At 36.4% G+C, this 24205-nt stretch overlaps 1 protein-coding gene across 2 annotated transcripts in view; it reads right to left on the reverse strand.

Moving 5' to 3' along the window:
• LOC100888242 (beta-adrenergic receptor kinase 2) overlaps positions 1-24205 on the reverse strand; it is a 79644-nt gene that overhangs the window by 18355 nt on the left and 37084 nt on the right. For both annotated transcript variants that reach the window (XR_970386.2, XM_003729311.3), the window contains exons 6-13: positions 20927-20988; positions 14434-14491; positions 12617-12708; positions 11917-12013; positions 8426-8507; positions 4838-5063; positions 3810-3917; positions 2731-2797 (exon numbers count right to left, since the gene is read on the reverse strand). Coding sequence is in view for 1 of the 2 variants with exons in the window: in XM_003729311.3 (XP_003729359.2) it covers positions 2731-2797; positions 3810-3917; positions 4838-5063; positions 8426-8507; positions 11917-12013; positions 12617-12708; positions 14434-14491; positions 20927-20988 (792 nt within the window). In the remaining variant the exon portion in view is untranslated. The remainder of the gene's footprint in view (positions 1-2730; positions 2798-3809; positions 3918-4837; positions 5064-8425; positions 8508-11916; positions 12014-12616; positions 12709-14433; positions 14492-20926; positions 20989-24205) is intronic.

A 24205-nucleotide genomic window follows, 5' to 3' on the forward strand; every position in this document is an offset into this window, starting at 1 on the left:
TTTCTATGAACTTTTATCAAAGAAGAAGAAAAAAATTACTCACTCCCAGTTTGAACATTGTATTAAATTTTGGCCCTGCTCATGTAGAATATACAGTGTACTATAATACATACCAATTAATTATTTTTTCATACAAAATTACAAGAGGAAGTGTCCTTAGACCATATTTTGTTTCAATGAATTATTGACAACTTACTTTCTGTTTCATCATTTTTCTACATGAATATGCTGTTGATGGTGTCAAGACGACATCAATCATCACAATGCATTTTTCAATTGCCATCACCCTAATGCTTATTGTGTCATAATAATATCATGACTAGCATATAACAATTAATCAAATTATTGTCCGTATGGCATAGATATCAAAGAATATAGACCGTCTGTAAAATGCTGGTAATTCATGTCCTTCTGGTGCTAGGCACACAAAATATGGCTTCTGGTTTTACAAGCATTCCTTGACAGAAAAATGGCAAATAATTATTAAAGAAACCATAATCTGCGAGACAAAACAGCCACTACGGGTACACTGTCAAAACTGGAGAATGTTCAAATCCCAAAAATAGCTACATGTATGATGTTGTGCTACAAGAACATTCAGCCTGTAAACTGAATCTGTTGTTCATTGATTCGTCCTCAGACTGACTTTGCGGTGAAAGCAGTCTACAACTATAGGCCTATCTTCATCAGCTAGAGATTGCCAAACATCCCGCTAGTTGAACTATCCCGGTCGCAAATTATCCAGCTAATTTGCATCTTCATCAGCCCGAAGTGGCAATTAGCGGGATATTTGGTCGGGATAATCATCCCAAGATATCTTAGGATAGTTTGGAAAATATCCCACTATTTGTCCGGTGCGTCTTCACCAGCCTGAAGACTCGCACTATGCACGAACGCTGAGCAAAATATCTCGAGCTAATTTCTCAAGGTCGAGTTTCAAGTTTCGAGGTCTAATCTCGAGCTGATGAAGACGCGATTTGTAACTTCGAATTATTTCCCAAATCAGAAATAGCCGGCAATCTGGAGCTGATGAAGACACGCCTTATGATTAATCCAGAGGGAAATCCACATAACACCTCGATTGAACAAGGATTGTCTGTGTCTGTCTAACACATAGTATAAACAACCTTTGACAGTAACAGTGTTTTTCAGCTCGCTGCCAATATTATGGACAATAATTCACTAAAGAGACAGAAAAGGCTTGAAGGTAAAATTCAGCGTGTTTGGGGATGTGATGCAAAATTTAAATGCAAGCAGCAAGAACAGCAAGTATGGCTAGAAAAATAGACATCAAGTGTTCTGTTTCTCAAAAAAATAAAATAATTAAATTAGATGGCCTTCTTTTTTGTCTGCATTTGTCAGCCAAATATTTCTCTCAAACAAAAACAAACTCCCTAAAAAAAACTTTTCTATTCCTTTGTGAAACAAAACACTAGTAAATGTTTACTGTAACACCAGAACATTACTATCCTTTTTCTTCATTACATTTCACTGATATACATTTCTATAATTACTTCTATGTCACAATTTTTGTTTAAACATTTTACTTTGGTCACCTCACAAGGGCAAGTTTAAAATTCCTACAAAAGTCAAGTTAACAGGCTCTATAAAGCTCTCCCGCTTGCTCTTTCTCTCACCCTCTCCTTCTCTCTCTCTCTCACCCTCTCTTTGACCCTACATCATGAGCCAGGCCAATTAATCTGTTTGGAATGATTAACTGCGGTGAGACAGAGCGAAGAGGGGGAAATCATCCAAAGATCAATGTAAGACCACAGAAACACATTTCCCTTCTCCCTCTGACCTTATTTCCAGACTGATTTTTCACCCTTTCTCTATCTGAAGAGAAGCCAACTATTCTCTCTAATCTATTGAGAGCAGACGAAGGCAGTATTAAGCCGAAAACATCTACTTCACACCCACAGTGTCATCATCAAAAGATCTAAGAACAAATAGATTATTTCTTTTCATCCTCCAGACTCGCCTCTTATTCTACATTTTCAATGAACCAGCATTGGAGTCTATTTACCCCAGAAGAATTTACTGTTCCTTATAAAGCTTTTTTCCACTTACAACCGACTATAAGGGCTTACACTATTATATTACCCGTTACTGGATTCAATTACTAATCCGGACATTACAGTGCACATTACAGTGCACATTCTCCACTCCCTTGGGAGCATTCCAGCTTGTAGCCCTTATACGGTAAATGGGATGAATGGGATATATGGGATGAAATATATAGCTCCTTGGAGCAAAGCTACCAGACAAAAGTTTGTTTGTGAGAAAGTCCAGGTATTGCGTCCCATACGTCAGAGATTTTAGAATGACTGATGATTGTCGTAACCTGTAGCACTACTTTAACTTGAACTATAGATAAATGAGCTAGGGAAGTCATACTTTATACTGTCTGTCTCTCTGTCTCTCTGTCTCTGGTTCTCTCTACTTTCTTAATCATGTCCTGTATTGCACGATACTTGGTCACAAATGTCTGTAGGGACTGACCTTGTAAAGGAAAATTTCAATCCCGGACATCTTATCTTGGAATGTATGTTTTCATCTATTTTGCAGTTTGTATTCAGATGCTTGTTGCTGCAGTTTTTTTACTTTATTGAAATATAACTGAAAATATTTATTCATTTTACGGATTACTTTACATTTCTTTGTATATTCTATGGTATATAACTTGAGTTTTACTCAGAAACTTCGCTTGGAAAGATGAAGAAAGCTTACCATGGTCAATGTCATCCGATCAATCTCATGCTTGTCTTTCGTCTTGTGCTGCCTGAACGGACTGTGCCTGTAACATTACAATCATGAAGATCGAAGTCATTCCTCTGCTCTTATAATCATTCATAACACATCAATATTCATAAACCTCAACCTTGGCTATAGACTTGTTTATACCAGGGGTGATAGTGAGCACTAAAAAAAAAATAGGTTTTTTGTTTTCCCCTCAACCACGCTCCCCTTGAGTAAAAAAAAAGAAGAGGATTCGCGGGGAAAAAATGGCATCTAACAACATTCCCCCCTTTCGAGTAAGAAAATTGGGGGAAAAAATAGGGCAAAATAGGGAAGGGAAAAAAAAATTGGAAAAAAAATTGGGAAAAAAAAAAAAATCATTTTTTTTTTTTTTTTTTAAAATCGGGAAGAAAAAAAAAATCGGGAAAAAATCGGGAAAAATAAAAAAAATCGGGAAACCGATTTAAATCGGGTTTTTATCAGGCCTGGTTTATACGCATGTAATTATGGGAAGGTAACACAATGAGTATACATTCCCATTGAAAAAGATACTTTACACTCATTTTCCAATTCTATATACTTTTTCATTTCCGTTTCTTTTCTTTCCCTCTGTTCTTTTTGAATTTCCTACTATTCCTATTTGCCTTTCCTAATTCTTTGCCTTACCCTTCTCTCCGTTCTTTCTACTTTTCTGTTCTTCTTCTCATTTTCCTATGCCTTTTAGAGGGTACTTATGGAGCAATGCAACCATATGCCCCCTCCCCTTCGTCCTACATCATGAGCCAGGCCAATTAACCGGGAATGATTAACTGCGGTGAGACAGAGCGAGGAGAGGGGGAAATCATCCCAAGATCAATGAAGTCCTCTTCTGATTTTTGTCCTTCTCCTTACACACACACCCACACACACACACTATCTCTCTCCCCCTCTTCCTTCATCCCTTCCCTCCCTCTCTTTAACCCTCTCTCTCTCTCTCTCTCTCTCTCTCTCTCTCTCTCTCTCTCTCTCTATCTCCCCCACTTTCTCTTTCTCCCCTCCCCCTCACCTCCTCATCCCCCATCATAACTTACCCATGGAGTAGCTTGAACAACATACATCCTAATGAGAACCAGTCAGCGCTGGAGTCGTAGGCAGTTCCTTTGGACAGTACTTCAGGGGCCATGTAACCATGGGTACCTCTGTCAATTACAAACAAATAGAGAATAAGAATGATAGTTATCAACATCTTACAAGGTTGTTGTTATTAATGCTGTTGCTGCTGTTGTTGCTTCTTTGTTTTACTTTAATCATCAAACATCTTACAAGTACAAACTGGCAAAATGTTTCTGATAGCCAGAATAGCCTTAACTAATATATTTTTCTACACAGTAAAGACCTTTTGGCTCTCAAAACACCAGGGACCCGTTTCACAAAGCCTTTTTTCAATGACAAATGACAAAAATCAATGACAAATCTGCTGATAACCAATCAAAAGCAAGGATTTCACTAGCTTATAACAAAAACTGTCATTTATCACTAATGATATGTTTTGTGAAATGGGGCCCAGTTCTAGTTCTAGAATGAGCTTAAGATGTTGTATTCAAACATTGATGCTTTCAGACATTGTCTCAAACACAACTCAACGTTGGTTGGAGTGCAAAGGAAAGATTGGTTATTGTGTCAATGTCTACCTTTATTATGATTGCGCTAGAGAGTTGATTTACTAATGTTATGACAGTAACATGCACATGTTACAATGCACTAACAACCCCAGACAAACCAAGTCATAAAACTAGGGGAGATTCAAAGACAGAGATGAAAGGATGGTTGGGGAGAGTTGGAGAGATAGAGAGAAAAGGAGAAAGAGAGGAAGAGGAGGGGAGGAGAGGAGAAAGAAGAAGAAAGTGTGGGGGGAGCAAGAAAGAGAAAGGAAGGGATAGAGAGTAGTGAAAGAGAATTCTGAAAGAGAGGAATGAGGCTCTAAAGATCACATCTTTTTGTTGATTTTCCCATTGAAACACATTTAACGAAAACCTGCACATAAAGACCACCTGCTTATAAAGACCACTTTTCTAGTATCCCACGACTGGCCTTCATGGACATGTTTCACTGTACTTACACACTGGCGTGTGGTTTCTTCGACGAGAAGTCGCAGGCCAGACCGAGATCCGAGATACGGACATGACCATTCTCATCGAGTAGGATGTTAGCAGGCTTGAGGTCACGGTAGACCACGTTACGGACATGCATGTGCTCTAGACCCAAGATGATCTCTGCTGCGTAGAAGCCAACCTCTTCCTCTGAGAATACACCGTGCTGTGACAAGTGGTAGTGGAGGTCTCCACCTAGATAATACAAGATGATTTGGACAATTGTTAGATTCTATCACTTATTAAGAACAAGAAAAAGGTATAAACTTATATACTTCAGTACAGATTTCATGCCCTTTTGGTGCTGAACAGACACTACCAACTTTGAAATCAACTTGACAAGATATTCTCCACTACGGATACTACAACACAGCATTTGGGGTGAGAATTCCTATTCTTATCCTTTTTTAGGGGAATTTCTCTCAAGTACTCATACTTGGTGGCTAATAATTTGGAAGTTCATGGTGGGTTTTTTTTCTTCATTTTTATTGGAGGGAAATTACCCTCTATTCCTGATATAAATCCACAACTCTTGCTTTGCATAGAAGAATATTCCAATTAGTCGCACAATAGTTTTATTCCTTTTATGCAGGTATATTCCTGTAAATAAAATAAATCCCTGCTAAAGTGTAAGCAGAATATTCTTTTTTAGTAGACATGCCGTTCAAAGAAACCACAGCTGTAATCAAAAACAGAAATCTGCACTAGAATTATCCGGAAGATTTTATAACGTAACTATCTCACAAGAAATGTTTTCCTGAAGATACTTGAGAGTCACAGACTAGATTCCAAAGCTAGACATCTCCTTGATCTGGGATGTGAGAGTGGTCCCAAGAGAGAAACCATAACACGTTGACTTGGCCCCTCTCTCTCAACTTGAAAATCAAATCTTTTATTTACACCAGCCCACCGCCATAACTCTTCCCTCCATCCCAGCACATTTCTGTAAAGGATCGAGGTGATAATGTCCTGCCGCAAAGCCAATCTTTCCTAGTTTGGTTCCGGTGGATGGGTGAAGCGAAGGGACTGGGATTATGTTTAATAGCAAAGGGGCAGATCATAATGCTTTCAAATTTGAGGATAACACTTTTCATTTGGAATGGAAGATGTTCTTCCTATATGCCTATGCCCACACTGCAATATTACATTGCCTTAATGTTTGAGGATATATAGTTATTTTCATGAGTATGTGGGGGTGAATAAGACCGTGCATAGGATATTTGCAAAGATGTCCAATTCAGTAACTCTAACAATATTTAATAAACAATTTATAGAAATGAATGTACATCTCCAATCTAAGATACAGTGTTAGAACATATATTAGGTGAACTGAACAATAACTATCTACACATTTGTTTTGCCAAGTTGAGCAGTGGCACAATTCCATGAATACCATACTTTATGAGTTATGAGATGTATACGTCAATGCTATACTTTCATTTCCAGACCATCATCCATGAAGGCCGAATGGAAACAGGCCCCTCCCTTTCCATCCAACCTCCTTCCAATTATCAAACTTCGATGTGATGGCGGTAAAGTACAGGAGGGAGTAAATACAATACCTATATACAAATTACAGTTGACAATGTCTCATATGGAAGTTTTTTTATTCCATGGACAAACAAAATTAAACAAAGAAACAAATATAAACAAATAAATGTAGATTTTATTAAAGTGAGAAAATAAAAATAAATCTAGTCATTCTATTAGTGGGAAATAAAAGACTAAATTTATATATTTTCATTGATTTTCTATCATTGCCAAGAACAAGAATATCCAGGGAAACCCAACGAACGAAAACATAGATAGTATTAAAGAAGAGTATTATGGCAATGTCTTCTTAGGTCAGCCAGATAATGTTAAGATAAATCGCAATGTTACATCTCAGTCTGGAATAGAATAGAACACATCGCATCAGATCAAGGACTGGCATGGGCTGCCTTCCAAGCAATCTCATACTCAACTCATAATAAACAACACAGCTAGAAATACCCTTCCAACATCCACATACTGTACACATCCACAGCCCAAGACTATAAATATATTCAGGGCTGTTTCACAAAGATCCTAAGTTGAACTTATCTCTAAGTTGGACTTGACAGTTATGGAAAGCCATTAGTATCTATGAAAATATTTTGTAAAAGTCATTTCAAAAGGCATAAAACGTTGATTCAAATCATTCATATGTTCTATTACCAAGGAGCTTTCATGTTCTTCATGTGGAATTTATAAAAAAATATTAAATTACTTGAATTTTCACTTTTGAATTTATTTTATTTTAAGGCTGCAAATGGCTCTCCACAATGTTTAAGTCCAACTAAGAGATAAGTTTGACTTAGGATCTTTGTGAAACACCCCCTGGAGTGTGTACATCTCAAAAGAACATATCCAATGCTCCTATTCATACAGTAAAATCCATTTTCCAATCACGTGTCTATTTTAAACGAGGTTGTACGCAAATAGGAAGCTAACATGATTAAGAACTCACAGCTCTGCTTTTACAATTTTTTCTTTTAATTCTATATGGACTTTCAAATTTTGACATGAAGTGAGCCTCTTAAAAAAAGATACAGAATTTTCTTCTGTACCTGTAAAGATGACATTGCTTCACTAAAGTTGTATATTTTCCTCTTTATTATGCAACTGCCACATGAAAGTTGGTCTCATGACGATACAAAATACAATTTAACTTTACTTTTAGATTTATTCCAATTCAAAAGGGCAAAATGTATAGGGGTTACAGGATGGGACTTTACATTCAGTGCCTGTATCTAAGGTCTAGATTTGATAGAGATGGTTGCATGTGCAAACGTAAGATGTAAGATTTAAAGGAGTTAACAGGATTTGTCCGAGTGTGAGCTGATGACAGAGTAGGCTGAAATGCAAGTCCAACGGTCAGTCAGGTCTACAGGTCAGTCGTATCATTCATCGGCCCAAAATCAGACCATGATAGAGACTTGCTGTTTAATGGCTAATGGTCATTTGAAGTCCTGCATATTCTACTGGTTGTATAAAGTTAGCTGAGGCTTGCTTGAAGTCCTGTATAATGCACTGGTAGTAAATTAGCTTATAACTATTGAAAGTCCTCAATATAGCACTGGTAGTACAAGTAAGTGAGCTAATGGCTATTTGAAGCCTCCCATATTGGCTTTTATAGCTACGGTATGTCGTATCTTGTAGTTTAGTAGCCAGAATATCAATTCACTTTCACACACTTTATGTGAATGTATCTTACGATACAGGTGGAGCAGTATCATAACCTCTTAAACAAGTTGCATTTCAATTCTGCTTCCACTAAGCCTATGCCACAATAAACCACCAGGTCAAAATGATTGTAATGCACTTCACATAAACGTTTGTATCTTATAGCACACAGACAGGTAAGTATGCGTAGGACCACTGTTGCATGCCGATACCTTGTTCTCACTCTCAATTGCCATAAATTTACATGTGGCATTTTTGGGGCAAACACTGTGGTTTGCCGATGCCATATGTGAACGACCCACAACTAGATATTATCCTTAACATGTATCTTGAAAGTTCTTATTACTACTTACCATTCATAAGATCTAGAATAAAACAGAGTTTATCTGGTGTTTGGAATGCATACGTCATGCACACGATGAACGGACAATCAGTCTGGAGGTTGAAACAAAAAGATGAAACAAGAACAAATATGTTAACTTCAAAGTCCATCGAAAATACACTCATTGAAATATATAGGATATATGTCCCATACTTCTGTGATAGGGCAATCATACTGACATACCTTGATAAAGTTGAGTTTCATATGATAATAACAGATTGTCTTGCATGTAAACTGGGATTATAAGATGATTGATGCGTTCAGTTTGACGTAGGTATTGTGAAGTTGTGATCAATGATGTCATCAAAGAATAAAGTTTATTTATACTTGGTGAATACAACGAGAAGGGACGAATGATTTATTTCATTCAATTGTGTTTTGAGAGTTAAGATGCAGAGGGATGAAGGCAAAGACAGGCATACAGAAGATAACAAAGGAGCTGTGACATTACAGAGTTCCTAACTCCCTGGTTATGTTTGTGTGGAGCCATTAACTCATAGACTTATACTTTAAAGGTAATACAAAGTTTTGGTATGGGGTCATGAATTTGGTTCAAATGAACATATTGGAAGTATATACGATCCTACAATATTCAGTGATCGTTGTCGCGGTCGAAATCGACTCTAAAGTTATGAAATTGTAAATAATAAACACTTTATGTTGAATAGCTCCCTCTCAAGGTCAAGATATTAATTAAGCTATAAAACAATGTTTATTGACTAAAATTGACTGATTAGCTATTCTCGTTCGGAAATTATATACCACAACTACACACTCTGAGATTTTCATGGTCGCAGCTACCATTGTACGGCCGGAGGAGCTATTTGAAATTTATCAAAATTTACCGGGAGCAACGGTAAATCTTTATATTCAATTTTTCTCGAAAGCAGAAGTGTTTTAGGGGCTAAAATTTCTGGTGTTTTTATTACATCCACAGGGGCATCCAAATATATTAAAATTGTAAAGAATCACTATCCACCCATTTTTTAAAATTTCCCAAAACTTTGTAATGCCTTTAACATACATTTAATTCCCTTTTGGCTTTGTATTTACATATGTTGCCCACTAGTTCAACTCGACCTATATATGTTTGTCATAAATCATGTGACAAATAGGTGGGGTGATCTGGATTGGAACAATCTATTTCAAAGTCTATGGGGGGGGGGGGGGGGGATAGTTTGAGTCTTGAGCATTTTTTTTGTAAAATGGATATGGCAACTATTACTAGATAAGCTTTTACTAATCTGTTATTCAGATTATCTGCTACCAACCTAGCAAACATTGTTGCTGGTATAGTTTATTCTCCCTTTAAGACGGGATGGATAACACCAGGTACACACACCCAGGGGTCAGGATACTGTGCTAAGGGACATCAGAATCAGTTTATAACCAGGGGGTGTTTCACAAAGATTCTAAGTAGAACTTAACACCAAGTGGGACATAAAAATTATGGACAGCCATTGGAGCCTTAAAATGAAATATATTCAAAACCAGAAATTCAAGTATTTTAGACTTTTTATTAATTCCACATCCAGAACATGAAACCTTCTTGATGATAGAAAATATAAATGATTTGAATCAACATTTTATGCCTTTTAAAAAATCTTTTACAAAATATTTTCAAAGATGCTAATGGCTTTCCATAATTTTTAAGTCCAACTTAGAGATAAGTTCAACTTAGGATCTTTGTGAAACACCCCCCTGGATTACATGATATCATCCAGTTACCATGGGGATTCAAGGCTGAGTGATGCAGTTTGGATTGGCTTGTAAGGGTAATGGAGCCTCATGGTGGGAGGGGAGGGGGGCACTAGAGAACTAAGGGAATATTCCCCCCCCCCCCATCCTCTTCCCTATGCTCTTTACCCTATTTTTAATCTATTTTACTCTAATTTAATAATAGAATTGAATCCACATTTATTTCCTTCTCAAGATCAGTATCACATGGTCAACATAGTATCCAGAAGGGAAAATATTCTTTTAAAAATGGAGTTGAAAACCTGGAAAGCACAGCCCATGTTGGGAATTCTATGATATTTTTATAACCTAACTCACTGACTCATGAATTCTCTCATTACCCCTATAATTTAATGGAGGAATCTCCAATCTCTACAGGAAACTGGTTACTATGCATCTATCACATGACCTACTATCATGCCATTTGCCACAGAGTGCAAGAAGGGCATTATAACCTGTAGCCTCATTAGAAGTCAAAGCCCTTCTTGCTCTCAGCTGATTATATCATATCATTCATTGGGACAGAGAAGAGCATTAACCCTTAGACTACTGAATGCCCTCGTTTCCATAGGTTTAATACAGGGACCACCCGGTTCACATAGGTAATGGGTTAACTTAACACTATAGCATTTACAACAAGAAAAATGTATGTTGGTATGTTCAAACCAAATACCCTAAAGTTAAACCAAGAACAACATAGTACTGGTTGTGATGTTATGTTTTACATGGCAAATAATAATAAAAACATAGGAAAAAAAAGGGTATCCCTCACACAAAGAAATTTAATTAATATTAGATTTTGTTTTATGACCCACAAATAGCTAACGATAGAATTAACTGGATGACATGGAATGGTGATTACGCAATTAGCAATAGTCAAATATAGAGGTCTGGACAGGTGGAATAACACACACGATCCCAGATGTATTGGACAGCCTGATTAGGACACTAAATGAGTGACTTCTAGGATGCTGATGAGGATATAATGGGGTTGTGACGGAAGAATATATATCATGTTGTGATACAGAAAATGTGGTAATGGCATATAACAGTCCGCTCGTTTGTAACATTTCGATATTGCATTACATTTGCTGTTGTCCAGCTTGTGCCTGTGTTAGTAAGTAATGCACAGGCAAATTCCTACTTCACTAACATTAGAAATTCCTGTACTAATGCTTTCCCACATGGCTTATGATGAAAAATAATAGAGAGACAAAGTAAAGTGGAAAGACAGAAGACAGAAGATAAATTTAAAACATCTGATTTCTGGGGAACCTACCTGTTTAGCAAAAATATAAAAAAACAGGGCCAGAAATATGTAAAGTATAAATAGTGGATACAATATACTTTCTGTGTACCCTTTGCAAATATAAAAAGCATAGCATGAAGATTGTACGACATATTTTCCAGCAACAAGTGCTCTGCAGTCCATTTCTAACAGTAACTGAAATCTAATTTTCAACCCTAATCCCGATTCCAACCTCAACCCTAAACCAAATGCTAACCTCGACCCTAATCTTTTAAAGAAAGAAGGCATGAAACAAAGGGTATTGGACATGATGTCATATAACCTGCGTAAAACGACATTTCTAATCAACATATTTCATTCTCGTGATTGGATGGTGTAAATGATTATCTACAGAGAGACAGAAATGTGTTAACTCTATTTTCCAGTATTTGAAGTAATGCCCTTCTGTCATTAAGTTTATGAGATGACTATCTTACCTCACTGACTAGAGAAAGCATTATTCTTTCGTTGAGGGCAAGTGTTTCTCCAGACTTCATCTTTATCCGCTTCTTATCCAGGCATTTCATTGCATACCTTGAGGAAGAAGAGAAATTAGTGTCAAGGGGACTCATTACATTCATTTTCATTTTCATAATTGCTTTTCTGAAGTAGTGCAAATTTGTTATTCACTATCCAAGATATTAATTTAATATTTCCACAATTTATATATGGCAAATCTCTATTCATAAAATATCTTTTGTAACCTTTTGATTGTAAGTTTGTTCAAAGGAAGAGAAAGAGCATGTGATGAACACAAAATTTATATAATTGGATATGGCAAGAATATATTAAATTCAATAGCACTTTTGTTCCTACGTGATATTTGTACTAATACTTTTGCATTGACCAATGATATTTCTTTAAAAAGTTACACTATTTTTTTTGTTATAATCCATTTAATACAACCACCACCACCACCGTCATCATCATCATCAACACCACTACCACCACTATCATCATCACCACCCCACCACCACTACCATCATCATCATCATCATCAACACCATCACCATCACCACCACCACCACTACCTACATCATCATCATCAACACCATCACCACCACCACCACCACCACCATCACCACTACCACCAACATCATCACCACCACCACCACCACCACCACCAAGAATACTTACATTTTGCCGGTGTCAGCCTTGCGGCACCCGTAAACTTCTCCAAAGCCACCCCTGCCAATTATTCTGTGTACACTGAAGTCATTCATTGACAACTGCAAAGCAATCAAAGAGCAATGACGATGATTTATTTGTTGATGAATTTCCAATTTCCGTTGTTATAAGCTGTATTTACCACACATACACATATCCTATATCTATCGTTCTGCATTTATAATATAAGTCAGATCTGTCATTTTATACCCCATTAACAATTTTGCTATGCACTATAATTACATTATTTTCTGAACTCTTTTATTTTATAATTTTCTCAAGGGGAAAAAGAAATATTCTTTCAGTGAAATAGTAATGGCTAAATGTAAACCCCTGTGAATATACAAAATTTAATTGATGACATTTTCAATTTTTCAAATGTTTTCATACAATCAGGAGTGATATTGGATCTTTCTACAAATAAGTAGTGAAGAGAAAGGAGGTTTATAACATAGTATCATTATTAGCACTACAATATTATACAATACAATACACCACACTGTTCTAGGTACCTGCATTTATGTGCAATGAAAGAAAATACTTGATCATTAGCTGGTGTGACCTTTATTTCAGGTCACGTGATCTCATTCATAAATGACATGAGTATCCTTATAGAGTAGATTTGCGGGTGCACCATGTGAGAGAGAGAGGTTTGAGGAGTCCTGAAAAAGGACTCTGACTCAGTAATCTTTCTTGGGGGTGTGGTAGTCCTGAAAAGGAGTATCCTTGTTTCATGTTTTTTATCAAATATACTTTGTCACCATAAAACCTGATACAGCTATCTGATATCATTTTTCTCATTGTAGCATTTCTTTAAAACTCTAGCTTTACCCATAATATTGATTAGTAATTGCAGATCCCAAATATGATAATAAACTACAAATCAGAGTTAAAACAGTCATTAAAGAACTGTCCCGTCAACACTGAAACCAACAACTTGGTGCGAAACCTCATGGGAATCAATTAATAATACAATATTGCAATCAAAAATCACCTTTTCTGTCATTTTTAATGATATTGGAAACAACGTCTTCATCCAGGTTTGATGGTGATGAATAAAAACACTGAACATTTGTGTTATAATTGCAATTTAATTCTCGCTACCCTAAATAGGTACGAAAATCTCTAAATTCGCGAGACGAGGTAATTTTCACTCTCTCGGGTCGTCACTACAACTTCCGGTATAGAGTCCCATCCCAAGTCACGGCCTTCATCCACCCCCATTTTTCAGGGTTCTTACGCTTGGAATCATGAGCCCAGCACTGTGCAGCCTCACAAAAGAAAACCATCGTCACTGATGTCAAAAGACGCAAAAAACAACGAATGAAATGTTCAAATAAACGTTGAAATATTTGCAAAAAAAAAACAAGACCGAGCAGACGACATATTCGGTGCATACACGTTGTGTGGCGACGGCGTTTTACGTTTGCGCTATCGCGCCGCCTGCACAGGAAGCTGTAATGTCGAAAAGCTATCCCATAATGCAATGCGCGTTTTCAGGATTTTCCCCGGATCTCGGCAGAATCGCTATTTGGGGTAGCGAGAATTGATTTCTATGTATCCCCGATATGTATCATGATATCAATGATACCTAACATAAGCGCATTACATGATCATACTTCAATATGCTTTACATTTTAATGTTTTACTAATAATGATAGGAAGACCTTCATGCTTATATGATTTTAATAATCTCAAGTAAGATTTAAAACATTTAATCCCTAAAACTATATTTACATTAACTGAACTAATTTATTGTAAAGGAAAACAAAAGTATATTTACTTACCATGCCATTTATATTTAGTTCTACATTTTTCCACTGGCAAAACCTAGTAAACTTATCACTGCAGAGATGAAAGAAATAAAGGAGAGAAAAAAAGAAGGTATATTATCAACATAGTTCACAATGTCAATCACATGGTAGTTAGTGTCAAGCTTTATGAAAATATAAAATGAAATTTATTGTAACAAAATTATAAAAGGCAACAGCAACAGATAAATGCTGCTATCTTCATCATGACTGCATAGGGTTTAATACACATGAATCAAAAGCCAATTTGATATCAACAGAATTCTTGATACGAATCTTAGAATTGCTTCACAAGTGTTACAACAAATACTACACGTACAGTAGTATCTCTAAAATCATACATTCAAAGAGCAATGACTATAACACTAGCTGATATCAGAACAATGATGTTGTACGCTGAGAGCTTGAATGACATTTACTCTTTTAATTAATACAGAACTGACACTTTTCTGGCTCTCAACAGAGAAAATGATAATTATGACATCAAACAGAAATGCACAATTGTGTATTGAAGGATTTTCAGTTGTCATATATCTTTTTTTGTGTGGTTAAAAAAAAAATGACAGCCTCCATCATTGAATGTGGCTTGTATCTTTCAAGGTTCGGGAAGTCAGATGAGCATGGCAGCTATCGAGAGCATGCTGGGCGGTGGCGCATAGCCGTCCATTCACACATGCTCCTTTAAAGAACTCTTAAGTCCAGCTCATCTCTTTCCAACTCCCAAAATCATATTTTTTTTTTTGCATGGTAAGAAGAGCTACCGGTAAGACTTTGGAGGTGAAAAAGTAAAGCACGGTTCAAACAATATTTGTTCTGCCGCCTCAGAAGTTTTCATACGATCCTGAGACAAGTATAGAAGAATAACAGTAGTAGACGGAGAGAGGGGAGGGAGGGAGAGAGAGAGAGAGAGAGAGAGAGAGAGAGAGAGAAAGGAGGGAGCACAAGAGGTCAAGGGGGGGGGGGGGTGTGGAAGATTTTTATCCTGTTCAAAATGTCAGATGGCCATGCCCTATTTACCAGGATTACATACTGTACATCCTAGTCTGCCTTCCTAGGCATTCAAGGGAACAGATAAAATCACTTGCGAGCTTTCTCTTTCTCTTGATTTCATTTGGAAAAATATCATTCCCCAAAATGTTGCTACTTTACAATCATCATTTCCAATATGAACAGAAACAGTTCAGATCTTTGGAGACGAACCAAGTTCTGAGGCCCATGTTTGTGTAGTCTATTGTGCCTCTATGCCTGTACAAATTGTATAGATTGGCACAGCAATATGAATGACCATTGTAATTGCATTTATTTACAATATCTACACAAAATCAAACATGGCATATTGCCATTTTCATGAATTCAGAACAAAACAAGAATGCACTCATGAACTTCAGTTCCATATAACTTCCTTCATCTTCAAGAGTTCCTCTCCATATATTGTGTTAGTCTAGCGTTGATGGTAAATTTTGCAATGCCTCCAAAACAACAATGATGGCATTAAACAGCATATTAAGGCAATATGCAGCAGAATCATGTCACATGAGACTGTTAGACACCTCAAAGCATTCAATTATTTCTCTTTAGATACATACATAAGAATCATCCATATAAACTACAGATGAATCTGATTTCACTCTGCATGCCTATGGGCTCACATCGACCTACATGTGTACCGTATCTCTCATCTCCATTGTGACCCATTTAGCAAATTTCAAAGAATAAAACAATTCAATAATTTAACCAAATTAATGGTACATGCAATCTAACTCAACCAATTGTGTTTACAAAGATATTACATTTATCTTTTACAAATTGCTTGCTTTTCTAGGGGTGAAAATCATTTACACAAGAGAAGTGTATTAAAAAGAGTTTGAGCAGGACGAGAGAAAAGTGGGGCAAGTTAACTGTAACAATTAAGGGCCAAAATAAAATAAAATGATCACACCGATGACAGAAGTAAGTGAAAATACCCCTTATCAGTGAAATTCTTCAACAATAATTTAAACATTTAGTTTAAATAAAAAGTAACCCTAACATAAAACACTTAATTGTATTCATATCATGCCCTACATTCAATCCCCCCACCCCCCCCCCCCCCCCCCCCCCCCCCCCATCCAGTAAGGTTGGCATCCTCCCTCCTGGCAGCATACCTGCTGACTGTTCTATTTTCTTAATTTTTTTTATTTAAAAATTCTGAATAAACTGATTTTTTCCAAAATTTTGGAATGACCAAATATATATATTTTTTTATTATAGCCAAATTTGGCATTTTGTTTACCATGTGCCATAATTTGAGAGTTCGCGTATTGCGTACATTGAATGGCTGAACGACCGAGGAGCAAATTTGTATTCGCTTTTTTGTACAAATTTACTGCGTATTGCCAGTTACACTGCCGCTGCATATGTGGCCATGGTAAAGCCATGCGATCGACTGTTAAGGGTACAGATTTCTTATTTTCAAATGTTGGCAGGTATGGGGCAGGCAAGGCCCCCCCCCCCCCCCCCCTCACAAAAGGAACCTAAAAATAATCATTATAATTATACAAAGACAAATAAATAAACCAATTGAGTAGAAAAAAAAAAAAAAAAGACGTATAGCTGCTAATCCCTGATAATCTGTTGACACACTAAAATATTGCTCAATGGTGCCAAGCTTCACCAGATACTCACAGTTTGGAAGTAAGACTATTTTCTCAGGCTTCTATATTGCCCCACTACATACAAGCACCCAGGGAATGGTTTTTGCATTTTCTCCTTTATCAGAATGATCATTAACAATTCTATCCAGGTACTCTACAAAGAACAAGTATTTATAGATTTCTTCTTTTCCTTTCGATCCTCCTTTTATCTAATAAGGTCACCTCTCTTTCTCAGATGTAATGTTTCTTGTTTAAATAAGATTCACACTGATGTATTTTGTGTATGTCTCCGAAAACCCTGTCGAGAATTAGTTTTCACATTAAATGCTGTAATAAGCATTTAATGGAGCCCCCTAGCCCCTAGGTTGTATGAAATTAAGGTGTTTTTTTTATTTAAAGAAGAAGATTTATTTTTGTCACCATAAAAAACACTTTGGCTGTTTCAATACAAGAAGCTGCATTCTGTTTTCTCCTTTTCTTTTCTTATTTTTTAATCAGTGTCAATCATAAATTACTAATTTACAATCATTCAAAGCAATACAAAAACTTTAATGATGAGCATTCTATTAAGTGCTGGAAACCCAGAATATATAGCTAAATAGACTGATGAGTATCCTGGTATTTAGAAAACTAATATAAAAGGGGAGAACAAAAAATACAATTGTATTTGTCAACTTAGGTTACTATCTCGCATGAGCTATTCAATGATATTTTTACATTTTCTTTACGAGAATCACTCCTCCTTGTTTTATTCTTTCCAAGCCCTTTTTTCCTAAGTATAAACAAAATATTGTCTTACAAGGAGAAAGAAGTCCACCCTAGCATAAAGATGGCTTTATAAAAGCCGGACAATTATTTAAAAAACATATCGATGAACAATTGATGAAACTCTGGTGAAGGGTAAGAAAGTAGTGATCAATGAAATGCAAATTGGCAATTCTATTTTCCCTTGCATGTACCTTTCCAGGTTCCTTGTACTAAAAAATAATCATAATCTTCATCCTTCCATACAAAGAAAACTATTTCATTATACCAGTGCTCAAGGTTATTGGTAACATGTGTATACCTGTCCCCCTCTATGAAAGAGATTATATAAAAAGCAGTTTAATGTCACCTTTTAGTGAAATTAATTTTTTATTTTCATCCAAAAGAATCATGAATTTTACATGAGCAGAAAGTGAAAAAATCTATGGAAAATCCAAGTCAATTTCTGTTGCAGTACACTATGCTGTTAATGAATTAGAGCGATTGAATGAAAAAAATAATCATTGAATTCTCTTAATTGGAGATGCAGAGAGAATTTATAATTATATATTGTGTAGAAATTTGGCAGCTTATTGTTTTCAATCTTTTGTAATTTTTATTCACACTGTTTCATTTTACACGCATTACTCTTCTTTAAACCTATGGAATAGTGGGAAATATTTAAAATTGTTGCTATGCTTTTCAGGTTTCGCGCCTTCTTCCTTGTAATACAAGTTCTTTAATTATATTTATGTTCCTACTTATAAATTGTATTGTTTGGAAGAAAATAAATGTTCATTTGAATTGAATTGAATTGAATTTTAGACTTGTAGAAAACTCATAACTGCTATGCGTTAACAACCAAAAGAAAATTCTCAGTATTATATAATAAATAAATGTAATACTTTTTGTTCAATCAGTTACAACCTGAGAAACATTTATGACCTTAAGCCTCATTTTGCCATAACTTTCACTGACACGCTTCTATCACTTTCTGCTTATATTAAAATGAACTTGGTATCAGGATGTACATTGCCTTTCAATAAGCCCTAGAATATTCTAAACAATGACAAAAACAAAAATGTGGATAAATGACTAGATGACTATTATATACAGGGAATAAAAACTGGTGAGCATAATTTGATTTTATTCACCTTCATACATTACAGTCATTATGAGAGCTACCCAAGAAAGAGATAGAAAACTCTCAAAAGTCGGACATTACTTTTATCTTCATATCAAAGTTCTGGTTCATGTTTATTTTGATGGATTAATATCAAACATTTTTAGCATTGATGTTTTCCACTGATTTCGTAATTAATGATAATAGATGCCATTCTATATGTTCCTTTCCACATTGTTCAGAATTCAGAATTTTAAACCAGCTATTAATAATATTAGAGGAAAGGCCAATTTTTGCCTGTGCCCCATCACTCCAATATGAAACCTTGGATAAATTTTGCATGGATCTGTAAAGATCAATTTTCCATTAAATCTCTATGTTCTATCCACTCTCAAGATTGGCAGCTGGGAGATGGCTATTCCATACAGGTCATATAAATTTATTATGATCATTGTGGCAAGAACCTACCAAAAGATTACCCCCCAAATAAGGAGAGAGAGAGAGAGAGAGAGAGAGAGAGAGAGAAGAGAGAAATAAAAAAAATCAAAAAAAATCCTGTACGCTTCATGCTCGTTGCTTCTCATTCTACCTTGGAAATACAAGGGAGGTGGCGTACGCTCATTATGAGATGGTTTTGCTATTTGTCTCAGGGTCTAGCTGCCTTCGTCTTTCTGGATAGACGATGGATGCATGCATGCATTGCTCTTTCCATACTACTCTCCCATCCATCCTACCTACCCACACTGTACGAGACTATACGCCTTGGGCCCATGTGTACACATGGCGACCAACTATGCATACATCTCCATGCACAACTGCCTCCATACACACAACACACACTCACACACCATGCTTCCCATGATCTACTAGAGATGGCGATTCACTGTCTGTGTGTTGTATACATGCTGTACATGGTATAAACAGTGACAGAGCACTCATTTGGTGTGTCTCTTATGTGGTAGGTGTGTATATGCTGTTCAATGCATGTGTGTATGTGTGATAATACCTCCCCTTTTACATCGTATTTCAAGATTCCATGAGAAATCTGAAATTATGCATAAGCTCCAATTCATTTGGAATGTGATGCAAGTTGGGGAAAAAATGTATGAAAATCATTTCCAGTGTATTCCAAATATGCATCTCTTATGCCATGCAGTAGACAACATACCATGTTGATTCTACACACTTATGTACCATACTAGAAACACAGTATACAAACCATAATTGATTTCATAAATTATTCTATGTTCTTAAATATGTATGCAATCCATTAGATTCCCCTTCGAAATGATGACATACAGACTGGAAGCCTAATAAAGTAATATGTGTAATTGAGATAACAATTCTTTTATAGCAAATACTCTGGGAGTACAGACTCCTGAACTGATTCAAGAACTCTTTGCTCTCTTATTTTAAGACAAATATTAAATCAACTATTTTTGTATGCATATATCTTGTTCTGTATAGCTTTCTGGGAAAAAACATAATTTTGGATGGTAACAAAAATGATTCTCTCAATTAAATATATAAATTGTAGAATAATCAGATACAATATTTTAGATTTGATAGAAAGGAAACTTAATATTGCTGTTGCATTGGACCTATAAAGTAATTAGCCACCAAGGTTTCAATATATATATATATATATATATCGTCCTTGTTTTCACGAAGTGACGGTAGTGAGGAAAATCGTAACGCAAAGTGAATGCAATTTTTTTTCACTACCGTCACTTCGTGAAAACAGCGACGATATATATGATATGGTGAATAATGACATATATCTTACTTCACTATTTCAAAATCAAAATCTTAGAGCTGCATCTTTTCTAGTAAGTATGACTTATACCTTTCTGTCTCTCAAGAAGAATTGTTTATCTTTGTCTCGTAGCAAAAAAGGGTTCCTTTACACAAACAAAATCATTAACAAATTAATTGAGTATGAATTTAAAAGATGTTTTGATCAACTTACCTTTCTAAAAATTTCTGAAATATTTCTCCTTTCAGTGAATTGAGGATTTCAGTTATGTAGTCCTGTAAGGGAAGAGCAAAAGAGGAAACAAACAATTGTTATTAGGATAATAGTCATCTAAACTTTTTAAAAAATTAGTCTCTCTCAGAGAAGTAAACAAGTGCTCAGCATTATACTGCTTTAAGATAAACCACCACAAATTTTTGAAAGCAGGAATAAATCATACTGAATTTGGGGTAAACAAACTGACTTTCGTAAAGGAATCTATTATATTCAACCATATATTTTGTGAGTGGAACAATAGAGATTATCAATGATCGATTGATTGAACTATTTGCACAGAAATTATGACAAAATCCGGTGATGTACAGGAAAGGTATAATAACTAATCAGAGAGAAAAATGCTCATTAGCAAATTTTTGAACAACATAGGCCTATATACCCTTTTTTCATAAATAGGCTTGATATGATTGGTACCTTTTCTAGAGAGCAGTCCATTGCCTTACAAAAATCTATCCTTCACCCAACCATCAGTCTCTGAACCCCCTACAAATCAATCTTTTTCCATTCTGCCACCCCCCCCCCCTCCCCCCACAGGTGTAAAATGCACTTAATATAGGTAACTAATTTATGTCAAATAGAAAAAGAAATGGGTATGAAGTTCGCCTCATGACCCTCATAGAGTGCCTTCTGGAACAATAGATGGGGGAGGGGGATCTTGGGTCAAGGGGGATGGGGGATGTGGGAGGGAGGAGAGAAGTACAGGAAATCAGAGTAAAAATCAGGCTATCCTCTGGAACATTATGGGGGAGGAGGGGAGGTGGGGGAGGAAAGGGTGAGGAGGGGAGGTGGAGGAGGGGAGGTAGGGGAGGAAAGGGTGAGGAGGGGAGGTGGAGGAGGGGAGGTGGAGGAGGGGAGATGGAGGAGGGGAGGTGGAGGAGGGGAGGTGGGGGAGGGTGGAGGGGGGGGGGAGTAAGGGGTCTAGGGCAAGGAACTCTATTAGGAGGGGGATGTGAGGTGAAACAAGTTGGGCGCTGGAAGTAGTATATTGAAGCTTACGTGTATTAAATCAACTTCAGAAAAGGGCAGGGGAGAACACCACTCCAAAAAAAAATCAATAACTTTATATGTTGCTCATCTGTAATACTACAGAAGTTTTATACAACATTTAAAAGGTGTTGGTATTCTTTTTTAGCCCTTTCAATTGATGAGTCCACAATCTACTTTTTGAAGCCCGAAAGACACCATTGGCCCAGATAAAGAAGAGACCATCATAGACAGGTTACATAATAACATAAGAAGTTTGACTGCCCTCTGCCCATGCTTCCCTATGAACAGGTGGAGATATAGCAATTATTCTCAATTTCTCATCCGTCTGCCCAGTGGCGTTTTGAAGTACAAATACATTTATTTCCAAATTTCACAGCTCAAAGAATCCCATAGATGGGGCCAAAGTTTGACAATCACTCAAATCGTTTAGCAATATAACAATAGTTTGTCATCAATCTTTAATAGTGGCATCTTCACAGTGCTGACATGGCAAATTTTTCTGGCCAAAAATATCATTTTGAATTGATACAGCAAATTCTTAAAAGGCTATCAAGTTACAGGTAAAATATATTTTGAAATAAACTATTTGGAAGTAACTTCTATTTCTGGACTATGCATATTCATTAAATGATTCAAGAATTTATGTAATTTTTGAAGGCTACACTGATACAATCATGAAATAGAACATCTCCCAAAGGCAAATTTATTCCTTTATGAGCAATATTTAGTATCCGACAAAAGAAGTAGTCCTAATATGCTGATACATGTAATGGCTAAAAAGGCCAATTTGGAGTGAATTGAATTAAAGTGAACCACACCAATAATATCCAAAATAAGCTGTTTCTCTTGTTTTTTTTTATAATTTCTACCTCTGCTGTGTCTCTATCTTTCTTTCAATCTATCTGTCTGTGTGCATTGGGGAAACACAAGACAAAATTTCTCTCCTCACCTACTTTTTGTCCTCTGATATGAATACACTCTTAGTCCCCCCCCCCCCCCCCATCTCTCTCTCTCTCTCTCTCTCTCTCTCTCTCTCTCATTCTCTTTCCATCTCAATCAATCTTTACCCTTCCTCTCTTCAATCCCTCTACATGAACATGTATGCCCCCTCACCCCCCCCCCCTCTCTCTCTCTCTCTCTCTCTCTTGCTTTCTCTCTCCTTCTCCACCATTCTCTCATCACATTCATCAGTTTATTTTGACTGAAGCAAAATAACCAAAAATACTGATATGAAAATGAGGGGCAGACGGACGGAGAGAGAGGGAAAAAAAAGGTAAAAGAAAAAATTGAGCGGCAGGATAAATATTAGCGACGGGGTCATAGATGGTTCTAATGGGATCTTGGTGACAGAAGCCTTCATCATGTATTACACGGATGGTGGATGCTATATTACATGCAGCTCAGGTCCACTCAACCCGCTCAGGTATTCAGGAGCAAGTCTTTCCTCAGAAAGAGAATCCAACAAGTGGTGTAACACAGTTATACATCAGTTCTTTGTGCGATACGTCATCGCCCGGAAGTTTTGAAGGGAAATTTCGACAAAATGGTAGGTTCCTTGGGCAGCAGTAGGGTCTCTTTATTGTACTTGCAAGACAATATTATTTGGCCTACAGCAATGCTTTGTATATCAAAGGAAACATTGTTTTACTCTCTATGGCATGATAATGGTTCATAGTCAAGAGGTTGATTCTCCTACTTTTATCTTGCAACGTCAAATTATTGTTAACGACTAAAGCACTTTAATGTAGAGTAATATCATCATTACCAAAGTCATTGCATTCAATAAGGATTCTACAGAAAAAGTCACATGATGTGTGCATTACACAAAGATGATTTAGAGTATATATCCTAACTTATTTTATAAATATGAGGAAACTACTGTATGTGTTAACATTCCTACATGGAGTGACACAGTATGGTACATTGTTGCCATAGTAAGAATCATACAAGGTATACCACAGTGTGGCCATAGACTAGTAGAGGGAATTTACAACAATTCCATGCCATGACACAGTGTGATACACTGCGGCCAAAGTGATAATCACACAGTGTATACCACAGTGTGGTAAGTGGCCATAGACTAACAATGTGAATTCACAACAATCCCAAAGTGTTTGACTTAGTGAAAGACTGAGTTCACAATATTTCAACACTTTAGCCACAGTGTGATACACTGTGGCTAAAGAGATAATCACACAATGTATACCACTGTGTGGCCATAGACTAATG

This window comes from Strongylocentrotus purpuratus, unplaced genomic scaffold, assembly GCF_000002235.5.
Source record: "Strongylocentrotus purpuratus isolate Spur 01 unplaced genomic scaffold, Spur_5.0 spur5_scaffold_2, whole genome shotgun sequence".
NCBI classification, from domain to species: domain Eukaryota; kingdom Metazoa; phylum Echinodermata; class Echinoidea; order Camarodonta; family Strongylocentrotidae; genus Strongylocentrotus; species Strongylocentrotus purpuratus.